This window comes from Myxine glutinosa, chromosome 1, assembly GCF_964187855.1.
Source record: "Myxine glutinosa chromosome 1, kmMyxGlut1.1, whole genome shotgun sequence".
NCBI lineage: Eukaryota > Metazoa > Chordata > Myxini > Myxiniformes > Myxinidae > Myxine > Myxine glutinosa.
In genome coordinates, this window is record NC_136261.1 from 195,483,645 (window position 1) to 195,498,337 (window position 14,693).

General features: G+C 46.4%; 1 protein-coding gene across 3 annotated transcripts in view; it reads right to left on the reverse strand.

The window, feature by feature from the left end:
- LOC137419106 (uncharacterized) overlaps window positions 1-14,693 on the reverse strand; it is a 118,706-nt gene that overhangs the window by 36,707 nt on the left and 67,306 nt on the right. For all 3 annotated transcript variants that reach the window (XM_078782052.1, XM_078782044.1, XM_078782056.1), the window contains one exon: window positions 13,529-13,610. In XM_078782052.1, coding sequence (XP_078638178.1) covers window positions 13,529-13,610 — 82 coding nt within the window. The remainder of the gene's footprint in view (window positions 1-13,528; window positions 13,611-14,693) is intronic.

Consider the following 14,693-nt stretch of genomic DNA (forward strand, 5'->3'; position numbering starts at 1 on the left):
AGCTTCAGCCACCGCAGCTTCAGCCACAGCAGTTTCAGCCACCGCAGCTTCAGCCACAGCAGTTTCAGCCACCGCAGCTTCAGCCCCAGCAGCTTCGGGGCCTTGACGGCAGTTTCGAGCGAGGCCGCGAAGGAATGGCGGCTGCTAAACGCGCCCATAGAGAGAGGACGGCGGCTGCTCATCCCCGACCCGACCGTGCTGCGGTTCCAGCTGGACCTTCCTCCCCCTCCAGCCATCCACCTCCTGCCATTCCTGTCATCAATCCCCGCGTGAGTCTGTCTTTTGTTTGTTCTGTCCCAGGGTATAAATTAAGACTGTAGGTAAGCTAGCATTGCACTGTGTCTCTGATTTCTTCTGTATATTATTTTATTATCTTTCCTTCTCCTTGGTTTTTTTGGTCCTGTAAATAGTAAATAAATTAAATTTGTATTCCTTACCCTTTGTCTTTCTTCTTCTTCACATCCTTCGCTTTAGTCTTTTCCCCATTGAATATCTGTGGCGCGATTCGGCCAACGTTCAGGATTCGGGTTAGTCGGGGTAACTGTTAGGGCCGTGGTGCCATCCGCTCGGCAAATCAACATCTTATCCGCGGTCCGTAACAATTGGTGTCAGGAGCGGGATCGGACCCGAAGCGCGCTTAACGCGCTCAAAATTACGAGCTGCCGAAATTTGTTTTGTTTTAAGAAAAACCTGAATTTTGAAATCGCGCCATAGCTAGTCAAGGCGATCGGATGCCGGTGGGGGAACTAGAAGAGGGGTTAGGAGTAACCCAGGATCAGAGGGAAGAAATGGAGGAGAGCAATGAGGAGGTGGTTGAGGGAGTATCAGGCGCACAAAATGGCGCCTTTGCGCACGTGGTTACAGCGGCACCAAATTTAGCGGCGCCCGTGACCGTAGCAGCACCAGTGGATTTGAACCTTTTTATGATACAAATGGGGGCCCTTATGGAAAAAATGGGTGAGCGATTGGAGGGCCAAATGGGGGTAATGAGGGACGAAGCGAGGGGGACCGGTGAACGGTTAGACAATAAATTTGAGGGGTTAGACAATAATTTAAAGGGGTTAGACAATACTTTAAAGGGATTAGACAATAAATTTGAGGGGTTAGACAACGGGATAAAAGAGGTGAAAAATGGGTTAAGGGGGTTAGAAAACACAATGGACGACAAATTGCGGGAAGTAGGGGAGCAATCCGCCCGGGAAATCAAACGGATGGGGAACCAGATAAAAGAGGTGAAAGTCGGGTTGGAAGGTAAATTGGAAGCTCAGAGGGATGAATTGGGACAGATGAGGGCGGCATCCACAAAAGAGATGGAGGAGATGAAGGAGGAGATACGACGAGGTGTAAGCGAGGAGGTCTCGGGGGTACGCGAGGAGGTAAAGCGAGGTGAAAAGCGTATGGAGAAAGAGGTGAGAAATGGGACGGCAAAGTTACAGGGGGGCATAGAGGACCTGACGCAGGAGGTGGAACAGCTGACGGTGGGACAGACGGAGTTAGTGGAGCAGGTACAAAGGAACACTGCGGTACTAGGAGGGTTAAAAGCGACACAAAAAGTCATTAAGAACGAATTAATAGCGACACAGAAGGAATGTCAGATGGTACGTGAGGGACTGACAACGAGGTTGGACGAGGTGACAGAAGTAATGGAGGCAAAGGACCGGGAGGTGAGGACGCACATAGAAACGGTCAAGGTAGCCTTAGAGGACGAAATTGAGGAGACGCACCGGGAAATAAAAGAGGTGAAGGAAAAATTAGAGAAGGTGGAAGAGGGGGTGAGTGAAATTAAGAAGAGACGGACGGAAACTAAGAGGGAGATAAAGGAGGAGGTGATGGAATATGTACAAGGTCGGTGCTCAAATCGTGATGGTGTGCTCGCTAACCAAATAAAGAGTTTGTAGGTGGCAGAGGAGGTGCGGAGACGAGGTGCCAAGGTGAGTGGCGATATATTCGGAAATGTATATGATGTGAGGGGAGCTTCAGTCGGCTTGGGGGTTGATTTGGATCCGGGTGTTCGTGAGAGGCCGTTGATGAAGTGTGCGACAGGTACAGTGTGCGAAAGAGGAGGTGTGCGAGAATGTCCGACTCTGGGGTGTGTGAGGAAAAAGTGCGCGCCAAGGAGTGAGTGTGCTGTCGAGAGTGAGTTGGTCGTAGCGCGTGTGCGAGGGGGCACATGGAAGCGCGGGGTGGTGAGTGTTACAGAGGATGTAACGAAAGAGTGCACACCTGTGGTGAGTGTTACGGAGGGTGTAACGGGAGAGTGTGCGCAAGAGGATGCGCGAGAAAGGTGTGTAATGGACGGGTGCATGAGGAAAGAGTGCGCTGTCAAAAGTAAGGGTGAGTGCGCGACCGAGTGTGGAGGTCAGAGTAGTGAGAGTGACACGGAGCGTGAGTTGGTTGTGGCAGGTGAGAGAGGATGTACACCTGGAATGGAAGGATGCACACCTGGAATGGTAGAGCGCGTATGGGAATGCACGCTGGAATTGGTAGTGAGGCACGTGATTGGCTGTGCAAGTGAGAACACACCTGTGGTTGTCACAGAGGAGGTGACCGAGGAGGGGGCGCGAAGAGGTGTGTTGGTGAGGTGTGCGAACGACGAGTGTGTGCAAAGGTGTGCGGTGGTCAGGTGTGTGACCAAGTCTGTGAGCTGAATGAGTGTACCTGGGTGTGTCAGGGAAGGTGCAATGACAAAGAGCATGGAGACGGCTGGATGTATAAGCAAGGAACGGGCTGCGGGGTGTGAGCATGCAAGTGGAGCATCGACGGTAACCGGGTTAGCGGTTAGAGCGACGTATAGCCGAATCGGGCCCTCGGTGCGCGCCAGGCAGCTTTGCGTGCCGCAGGGTTCCGTGGCGGTTTCAAAAGAACCGCCGTACGCGATCCACGCTGGGCCTCGCTCGGAACGGTCGCGTCCGAGCTCCGCCAGGCGGAGCGGGCGGTCCGGTTGGAAGGGCTGACACAGCGACCCCTTGTGGTTGCCGCGCTCCGGCCGGCTGAGATTGGGGCATCGGACGGTCCCGTGCCCCGATGGTGCGTGGAATCTCGGGCCGAGTAGACCGCCTTCCCTGCACCGAATGCCGGACGGACCCATCCGCTGGCAACAAACCACCCGCGTTCATTGCTCGGCTTTGCGAAGCCGAGCTTTAGAGATGAATTGGCGCACCGAGAGGCACTAGTGAGTAGACTGTGATGATGAGGATAGTGTTTTGGACCCGAAATTGCAAAGCAAAATTTGATGATTGGCAAAGGATTGGCAAAGTGATGATTGGCAGATGATGGGTAGTCATTGGCAAATTTTTAATTGGCTGGAATTTGGTGAGCAAAATTGATCGTAGAAGAAACCCGATGTGGTGGGATGGCAACGCTGCCATCTCTCACAACGGGGGCAAAGGAGCACTAGTTTTATGGGGTTTGGCAGTGAAAACTAGCCCGGGAGGGTTAGGATATAGTGTGTAGGGATCTAGAGAGATGACCTTAGGTAACGGTAAGATTAGGTAGTGACAATGATACCTGTAGTGGGGAAGCAGGTAGATTAGAGTGGATGATAATGACGTGGTATGTGCTTAGTTTAAACGGAAGACGGGGAGCACTAAGTTAGCAGGGCAACAGGTAGATTAGATGATGCCGTGTGTGAGGAACAGGTGTGATTGCACAGGTGTGCAACTGGACAGGTGTATGGAGCAGTGTTTGAGTGAGTGATAGTGATGTGTATTGTGCTGACCAAAGGGTCCAGGAAGGAAGGAGGGTGCAGGTGGCATCAGGTGTGATTGCACAGGTGTGCAACAACAGGTGAATGGAGAACAGGTGTATGGAATAAATGGTCTGGAGTATATGGAGTATTGGAATGGATGGTCGTGGAGTGAGTATGATGGAAACTGTGGAGTGGAGTGGATGGTGCGGAGGTGTGAATGGGGGAAGAGTGGACCCCCATCACGAATACCCGGGGAGGGTAGTTTAAGTGTTAGGTAGAGGGTACAGGTAAATTGTGGTTGGATATTGGCATCTGTGGTGCGAGGTGAAAGAATGGTGTTTGGATGGGTGCATTAGTGACGTGGAAATGGCTGGGTGTGTAGCCTGTTAGTGTGTGTAGTTGGTTTGGGCACTCCACCACTGTGAGGATGTCGGCCAGGTGAGGCCGCGGGTGGGCTCTGGGAGCCGGTAGAGTTGTGTGGATGGGGCCCGAGGATCCGGAGGACGGACCCGGGTAGCCCAGTGCCAGAGGGCACCAAAGGGTGACAGAGCCAGGAGGGGACTTCCCCAGTTAGATAGGTTAGGTAAGGAGCAGGTAAGCTCGGAGGCAACTACAGTGGTGGAGGTGTGCAGGTGGGTAGGCCTGCTGGGAGAGCTACACGCCCCAGCCCAGAAATTGTGCAAGGGCACCGGGAGATGAATCGGGGGAGTGAGACCCCAAATTGAGAAGCACCACAGTTTGGTCAATGGGAATTTGGTTTTTAAAACCACATAGAGTAAGATTGCCAATGGTTTGGCAGGGAAAGACCCTGGGTAGTGTAAAGTATGTTGAAGTCATTTAGAGGATAGTTAGGATTGAAGTCTCCTCGCACCATCTACATCCACTCACCTGGGATGACGTACCTCCACACCATGCCATGTTTTATTATTTTTATGATGCAAATGTTTGGAATGTGAGACGCATCATGACGTGGGTGTGACATTGTGCTTTGTTGTTCCATCTCTCCCTCATTATGAGGATTGATGATGAATTGGGTGATGGCAAATTTTGGTTCGAGGGATTGTGGAGACGAATTTGGTATAAGGGGAAATATGGGGAAGACGTGACAGTAGTGACGAATTTGTAAAGGTGTAGATTTTGTAAATATGGGGTAAGGGCAAGGGTAGTGTAGGTGACAGGGGGGGGTGACGTACGGTAGGGACGAGCTTTCTCACTTCGCTCTCCGTACGCACTTCGCCTTGCATTGCCTTATTGATGTGTACCCTTGTGACCTTACCCCTCGCTCATCTGTTTTTTCCCCCCGTTGTCTCCCACATGAGGACCTGTGCGCCACTGGGCGCCGAGGGGAGCGTGCGTGAGTCCGCCATTGTGCGCCCGGAACTCCCAGAACCAGCTGTCTGCATCGATGCACCACCTTATGGACCACATGTCTGTGGCTGAGCACCACTGATGGACCCCATGGGTTGGGGCATGGCCCCTCTGCTGGAACCGGCCCTGAAGGCCCGAAATCTTGCTGGCGGACCTTGGCCACAGGGCACCGATGCCCCACAGGTGAACCATACATAGTCGGCCCCTGTGGGCCATAAATAAATAAAAATGGACACGTTGGGTGCATTTTATTTCCACCAATAGGCCGCCAGTAAGAAAATGAAAGAAAGACAACATCAGGAAGAGAGCAATAGCCAGCAGAGGGAGCCGAAGAGCAAGAGACCACCAGCAGGGTTTGGGGTTCGTTTGTTGTTTTTACTTTCATGAACAGTAATGACTGTGCACCGATTGGTGCTTGAGGGTGTATTGGTGCGTTTTTGGGTGCTTTCATGGTGCATTGATGCAGAGCAGACTGTCTCCCCCCCCCCAGAAAGAACAATCACAGGTCCTGGGTTACGTTTTGTAAATAAAGTAACGTCATTGTAAATAATGCTCCCCACCGTCGATGTATAGTTTGAAGACAATTCCGCAATTTGGTTAGCTGTGGGCGTGTCTGTTAGGTAGGGTGCAATGGAGCAGCGGGACATATTTATTGGTGTTTTAAAACTGTCACACTCAGGGTCAGGTTAAAGGTAGAGGGAACTACACCTACGTGCCACACTAAGGTAAAGTTATAGGCCCGGGATGTGCCTAAGGGGAGGAGGGTGCAGTGTTGTGGATATGAGAATGTTTTTTTTTTATTGTTGTGGTAAAATGTTGTTGTAAAAGGTTGTTGTAAAATATCACCCCTCCTCCCTCCGTTTGTGGTTGTATAAAGGTCAAAGGGCGTTCCCATAGTTAGTCCATAAAACATACATGCAGGACTCGATATATCTTTTTTGACAGTTATATCCTTATTATGTGTATTAGTGTAAGGCTGTGTCTTCCATTAATTGAAATACTCCATTGCACCAAGTGAAATAAGATAGATTCCCTTTCATTCCCATTCCCAAAACTTCCATTTCCAACTGCGTCATTGCCATTCGCATTGCCAACTACAATTGCCGCCATTAAGCATGGTCAGCTCGGGGAAGAAGGGCGTGCCCGCCCATCATCATAGAGGGGAGGAGTGAGCCAGCCCCGAACAACCAACCAAGTACAAGGGGTTTGGCTTGAGAGGGCGGAGAGAGAACGCTCGGGGAGGTTCGCGAAGGTTCGAGGGTATGGCCTATATAACCCGCGGCCCCGACGCCCCCCCAGGAGAGTTGAGTAAGGGATCCCTGAAAGAGCAGCTTCAGCCCCCGCAGCTTCATCCACAGCAGTTTCAGCCACCGCAGCTTCAGCCACAGCAGTTTCAGCCACCGCAGCTTCAGCCCCAGCAGCTTCGGGGCCTTGACGGCAGTTTTGAGCGAGGCTGCGAAGGAACGGCGGCTGCTAAACGCGCCGATAGAGAGAGGGCGGCGGCTGCTCATCCCCGACCCGACCGTGCTGCGGTTCCAGCTGGACCTTCCTCCCCCTCCAGCCATCCACCTCCTGCCATTCCTGTCATCATTCCCCACGTAAGTCTGTCTTTTGTTTGTTCTGTCCCAGGGTATTAATTAAGACTGTAGGTAAGCTAGCATTGCACTGTGTCTCTGATTTCTTCTGTATATTATTTTATTATCTTTCCTTCTCCTTGGTTTTTTTGGTCCTGTAAATAGTAAATAAATTATATTTGTATTCCTTACCCTTTGTCTTTCTTCTTCTTCACATCCTTCGCTTTAGTCTTTTCCCCATTGAATATCTGTGGCGCGATTCGGCCAACGTTCAGGAATCGGGTTAGTCGGGGTAACTGTTAGGGCCGCGGTGCCATCCGCTCGGCAAATCAACATCTTATCCGCGGTCCGTAACAATATATATATATATATATACAGTGAAACCTTGACTTACGAGTGCACCAACTTACGAGTTTTCCGAGATACGAGCCGTCGCTCGGTCGGTTTTTTGCTTTGTGATGCGAGCCGAGATCTGAGTTACGAGCGAGCGAGCTTGGATATAAAACACGTAATCGTCGAAAAACATGAGCGAGGTGTGCGTGTTGTTGACTTGGCGAGGCAGTACGATCGTAGTACTTCTACGATATGTACGATTTTGAAGCAGAAGGAGTCGATAAAGGCTATAACGCCAGCCAAGGGCGTTAAGATTATTTCAAAGCTCCGGACCTCTGTCCATGAAGAGATGGAGAAGTTGTTGTTTGTGTGGTTGACGGAGAAGCAGCTCGCAGGAGATACCGTGACCGAGAGCATCATCTGTGAGAAGGCACGAGAAATTTACGGGGATTTGGTGCAGCAGACGGCGGGAACATCAACGGCCGAGGCATCGGAAGAGTCATTCAAAGCCAGTCGGGGATGGTTTGATAATTTTAAGAAGAGGACCGGCATTCACTCCGTCATCAGGCATGGTGAGGCAGCAAGCTCGGATGTGAAGGCAGCTGAAGATTTTATTATAACTTTTGCCGAACTGATAGAAGCCGAAGGATACATCCCCCAGCAAATCTTCAACTGTGACGAGACAGGGCTCTTCTGGAAAAAGATGCCGAGGAGGACGTATATAACGGCAGAGGAGAAGAGCATGCCAGGCCACAACTTGTTCAGAGTGCCGGCGATAGCTCACCTTCTCTTTGTGGAAGACACGGTGAGATCCTTAACATCCAACAACTAATGGGACGCAAACGGGGCGCCCAGTTTAGCGGTACACACATTGATGAATCACCCTGCCTGTGAAACACCGACATGACAGGTTATAGCTGGGTCGGGATTCAAACCCAGGCTGGACAGTTTAGAGTCAAGTGTGCGTACCTCCAGTCCAGGCCATCCTGCCAACTTGTATGCTGCATACAGGTGAAATATAAAGCGCGAGATATTTATATATATATATATTTCCAAAAAAATTGGTGTGGTTTTTGGGGGGCTGGAACGGATTAATAGCATTTCAATTCATTTTAATGGGGAAATTTAATTTGAGAAACGAGCAAATTGAGTTACGAGCTCGGTCACAGAACGAATTAAACTCGTAAGTCAAGGTTTCACTGTATATATATATATATATATATATATATAGATATATATAGATATATATAGATATATATATATATATATATATATATATATACAGTGGAACCTTGACTTACGAGTTTAATTCGTTCTGTGACCGAGCTCGTAACTCAATTTGCTCGTTTCTCAAATCAAATTTCCCCATTAAAATGCATTGAAATGCTATTAATCCGTTCCAGCCCGCCAAAAACCACACCAATTTTTTTTTAAATATACAGTATATATAAAAATATCTCGCGCTTTATATTTCACCTGTATGCAGCATACAAGTTGGCAGGATGGCCTGGACTGTAGGTACGCACACTTGACTCTAAACTGTCCAGCCTGGGTTTGAATCCCGACCCAGCTATAACCTGTCATGTCGGTGTTTCACAGGCAGGGTGATTCATCAATGTGTGTACCGCTAAACTGGGCGCCCCGTTTGCGTCCCATTAGTTGTTGGATGTTAAGGATCTCACCGTGTTTTCCACAAAGAGAAGGCGAGCTATCGCCGGCACTCTGAACAAGTTGTGGCCTGGCATGCTCTTCTCCTCTGCCGTTATATACGTCCTCCTCGGCATCTTTTTCCAGAAGAGCCCTGTCTCGTCACAGTTGAAGATTTGCTGGGGGATGTATCGTTCGGCTTCTATCAGTTCGGCAAAAGTTATAATAAAATCTTCAGCTGCCTTCACATCCGCCTCACCAAGTCGACAACACGCACACCTCGCTCATGTTGTTCGACGATTGCGTGTTTTATATCCAAGCACATCATCCTCTTCTTCTTCTCAGTACTGCCCTTGGCACTCAATTTCTTAGGACCCATGGTTAAAACTAAGAAATTTTCCAAAATAACCAAAATGCGAAAACAAAACAGCAGCGATATACGACAGAAATGCTTGCACGGCAAGATAACCACGTGACCGGAACCTACCTGGTGGCGGGTGGCGTTTGCTCCAAAATAACCAAAATGCGAAAACAAAACAGCAGCGATATACGGCAGAAATGCTTGCACGGCAAGATAACCACGTGACCGGAACCCACCTGGTGGCGGGTGGCGTTAGCTCCAAAATAACCAAAATGTGAAAACAAAACAGCAGCGATATACGGCAGAAATGCTTGCACGGCAAGATAACCACGTGACCGGAACCCACCTGGTGGCGGGTGGCGTTAGCTCCAAAATAACCAAAATGCGAAAACAAAACAGCAGCGATATACGGCAGAAATGCTTGCACGGCAAGATAACCACGTGACCGGAACCCACCTGGTGGCGGGTGGCATTTGCTCCAAAATAACCAAAATGCGAAAACAAAACAGCAGCGATATACGGCAGAAATGCTTGCACGGCAAGATAACCACGTGACCGGAACCCACCTGGTGGCGGGTGGCGTAAGCTCGTAACTCAAATCTCGGCTCGCATCTCAAAGCAATAAACCGCCCGAGCGACGGCTCGTATCTCGGAAAACTCGTAAGTTGGTGCACTCGTAAGTCAAGGTTCCACTGTATATATATATACATATACTAGTGGGGTCATATATACTAGTGGGGTGACCCATGGGAATCCCACGGGCATGTACGTGTGTGATATTTGGACATCTTCATTTAGATGCTGCACATTCAGTCTTACAAAATGGTTACTGGCAATTTATCAAATCGACAAATGATGTAATCTACACAATGTATTTACTTCTGATAACATGTGAATGCATGTGCGTGCAAACGGGAAATACAGTTTGAAATGTGCAATTACATCTCATGTAAAATGTAATTTCAAGAGCTCAAATACTCTCCCTCCCCATTCCCATCCATCCCACATCACACACACACTGCACGGGGGAGTGGGTCACACACAGGGGAGTGGGTCACACACACACACGAGGGAGTGGGTCTCACACACACGAGGGAGTGGGTCACACACACACAAACAAACACACACACACCTACACACACACACACATCTGTTTTTTTCATTTGTTTCTCACAATTCTGTCTCTCTCTTATTGACACACACACACACACACACACACACACACACACACACACACACACACACACACACACACATGATTTATACACATATACACACACACACATATGATATATACACATACACACACACACACACACACACACACACACACGGGAGTGGGTCACACGCATACACACACAGAAACTCGTGGGGAAAATTTTTTTTGGGCGGTGTATAATTGCTCCGAACGAAACAGGCATTACCTGGTTACAAATTAAAAATAGATTAAAACCAAATGTTATTAATAAATATTGTATTCCATAGTTAGTTTACATTATTATGTACATTTTTGAAGTATTGTATTGTTTCATTCCATGGTTGGAAAAGAGTTGACTCGCTTTAAACAAATGCTGTGTATACACCCCCAGGAACATGGAAAAATATAATTAGACTTCGGTTCGATCCCGAAATTCAGTATTCAGTCGCTGTACTTTCACGAAGTAATAATATAAACAAGCATTCTGAGTATTGCGCTGCAATACATGTCCCCTACCGGCAGTCTGTCGTCCGGAAAACTGTTGGGGAAATTACCAAAGGTTATTTACCCACAGGTTCTGGATCGTTCCCAATCACTAATTACCTCAGGACGGGCTCACCTGTGATTTGCACTCGGGACTTCGATTTATACACCTTGCAGACAGGTCAGCAGAAGCACGAGAAAATAAGTTGTTGATAAAGAACCTTTCGAGTCGCTAAATATCAGTAATATATTATATTTTCCAGTTCACGACCAATGATCGATGTGTATATATATGTTGCTCGGCTTGGCTCCGCCCCTCCCGAAAGCGCGCACTGTGTCGCGCTTTTGACGTTCGCGAGACGAGGCTGAGGGCGCGCGGTGCGACTTGAGGAGAACTCTAGAATAAACAAAGTGCCATAACTTTGTCAAAAATGATCGAAACGTCGTGAAGTTCGAACTTGATCTGTAACTTATCATGAGGAAACCATGTACCAAGTTTGAAATCATTAGCATTAAGAGTTTAGAAAAAAGTCCGGAAAACTGTTCTTTGCGTGACGGACTGACAGACTGACGGCGTGCAAACCTATAGTCCCCTCTGGTGTACACCGGTAGGGGACTAATAACGAAGTCCTGGGAATGTTCTCTCCTCTCCTTCGCCTCTCCTTCTCCTCTCCTTCTCCTCTCTCCTTTCCCTCTCTTATTCCCCTCTTTCATTCTCCTCTCTCCTTCCCCGTGCCCACATAACAGTCAACACATTCAAAACGGTTGTTGGAATACATTTTGCTGATTGAAAAAATCTCTCAGCAATCTCCCGTCTGTGTTTATTTATTTATTTTACACATGTGAATTACATCGATGGAATGAATGGAGTGTTCAAACAGGATTACCTTTAGATGAATGAAATTGGAACGAAGAAATATCTGTCGGCAATTTCGAACGAAGCTCAGCCCCTCTCCCCACATTGTTGACTTTTTTGGTGATGACTGTCACCAAAACGGAAAAGTAATATATCTTAACGGAAAAGAAAAAGCGAATTTTAAATATATCTAGACATTTTCCGTCTGGGTTATTTGGGCGGTGTACGATATCGTGTGCCATCGTGCTGCAATTTTTTTTTTTTTTCCCGTGTGTGCATGAATTTTCTCAATTATTGCTGACACCGAGTCTAAAACCATCGATAAAAATGAAATCAGATGGTGAATTAGAGTGGAGAAAAAGCCGCGAGGGAGACTCAATGAACTTTATGTTACAGGCCTTTGAAAATTCATTTCATCCTATAAACGGTAACTTTCATCTAGTTTTCTTCCTGTTTTTTTTTTTTCAACCGAGTCTAAAACCATATTAGCGACTGTGAAAAATGAAATGAGATATCGAATTAGAGTTTCAATAAAACTGTGAGAGAGAGCAAGACACCGCAGGCCTAACAAAAGAGGCCTCAAAGCTATGCGAGTAAACAACATGGTGGATATTTGTTTTTGAAGCCCCTCCCAGACCGAGTGTAGCCACTCCCCCGGACAGACAGACAGAATCACCTTCGGAGAATATATATATATATATATATATATATATGTATATATATATATACATATACATATACATATACATGTGTGTATATATACACAAAGAATTAAGTTAAGCACCCCCTAATATATATTCTTTGTGTATATGTATACATTGGCATATATTCTAAGGTATGTGAGATCAAATAATGATTGGTATGACATTAGCAATTATCCATTGATGAAATTGGAACGTGCATTACATCGGGAATGGAACAGCCTGCCACAGCAACGCATACGACAGCTTACAGGGTCTATGAGACGTAGGGTTGAGTCAGTGATCCGATCACGTGGGTCCTACACACGTTATTGACGCAAAGATCGCTAGAGGTCTTCTCAGAACAATGACTGTACGTTAGAAAACATAAACGTCATCCACACTGTCCGTGATGGACCTATAGCTCCATACTTAAATTGAGGTGAAAATATGCCTAAAATTCCCAAAACATTTCACCTTAAATTATTCAGAATAAAATATTGAAAACGGCATGATTGTTATGTTTTTATGTGACCATAATATCACTTCTCCAGAAAATATAGCAATATCATGGGTATATTACACTGTTTTGACGACAACAAACTTGTAATGTGCGAGGTTGTAAAAAAACGGGGGGGGTGCTTAACTTAATTCTTTGTGTATATATATATATAATGCATCCCATAAACCAAATCTATCAATTTATTTAAATGATAATTACAGTACTGGTCTTACTTGGTGAAATAAACAATTGGATATTTTAGATGCATATAAATGAAGACAGAGCAGTGGCCTTTTAGCCCGCTCATAACGCAGCGCCCTCTGCTGACACTGCATAAAACTGCAAGGAAGAGCCGATTGCATAAAACCTCGGACTAGAAATCTCAAAGGTAAGCACAATTCCAAATGAGTTTTGTTTCTGTCCCAAAAATGTCATGTTTTGAGATGTGACTGCACAATCAAAATGAATACAGTTACATGGAACATGCAGGCAGAGGGAGAGGGACTTCTGCAGAATACATGTGTAACTAATTTCTTCATTCACATTTTCCACACATCAGCCTGGGCTCTTAAGAGGCCTGAAAAAAGCAGGTGGAAATCCCACCTTGTTTGCTGAAATTATTGCTGGTCAAAATGCTAACAGCTGGTGGGAATTTGCAATCAATCAATCAATATTACATGTTGATTAAGAATAGTTAACTCAATGTTTAACTTCCAGCAGGAGACCAAGAGGTACTAAAATGCCAAAAGCAAAAGCATGTGGTAGTTTATGATAACATTTATGCATATGTTGGTGAGAAGGTGGATTGAAATATAAATCCGTAGTGTAATAGACTCACCCTCGGGATCACGGCAGACTTGTGGCTTGTGACAGGCTTTGTGATAGATATTGTCACATGAGACACAGTTTAACAAAGCACCCTGGAAAGATGAAAAATGCTGTGTCATAACTGCAACAACCAACAACTACAACAACAGACTATAGTTGCATATTAGTATTAAAGGTTAGGGAATAAATTTGACTGGATGTGGGTACGATCGTGGCATAGTGTTGAGGGAGCTGGATTGACATCTCAGATGTATATTAAAATCCAGGTGCAGTATTAATGATTTGGATTCATTGCTTCTGGAATTCAAGCTAGTCTCAGAAGAAACAAGCATTCTGAGTATTGCGCTGCAATACATGTCCCCTACCAAAGTTCAAAGTGCCATAACTTTGTCAAAAATGATCGAATATGCAAATTTATGCACGGTTGATGCTGGTTTTCAAACTTGATCCGAGGTATGCTGAGACAAATGTGTGTCACGCCTTGCCTCGTTGATAAGCCTGCAAGGTCGCTCCGTGGAGCGGCCTGCACGTATTGCACTGTGTAAATTATATAATTACCAACTCACGGTCTGAGGTACTAGTGATTCAAGAGATATCCATTTTTTAAAATATTTTCGTTTAATTAACGATATCTACCAAACCATGTGACCTATCACATATTCCAACAGGACATTTTAGTCGACTGACATGCTGAACAGATCTGTGAAGTTTCCCCTCGATTGGATCAAAAATGAGGGAGGGGCTCGGTTTTAAAGGTTCATGCTTAAAAACGTCATAACTCTGAAACCGTGTGACGCATAACGTCATGCTCACTGACTTTTTTGTTCGTCATGGGTATGCGATCCTGCCTGCAAAGTTTGGCCTCGATCTGTTCAGCCGTTGCAGAGAAAAAAGGGTTTTCGTGTTTTCACGAAAAACCATATGGCGGCCGAACCACGTGACCTGTGACGTCATAATTACCATTAAAATATTCTGCAGACCGAGTCCCTCCTACGGTGAAAATTTGATCTCAATCGGTCCTATTATTGCAGAGAAAATCTTTTTTAAAGGAAATTAAAACTTAAAATGGCACTGAGTTAAGGATCATCAGAATTATCAGAATTCCCAAAGTTCAAAGTGCCATAACTTTGTCAAAAATGATCGAAACGTCGTGAAGTTCGAACCTGACCTGTAAC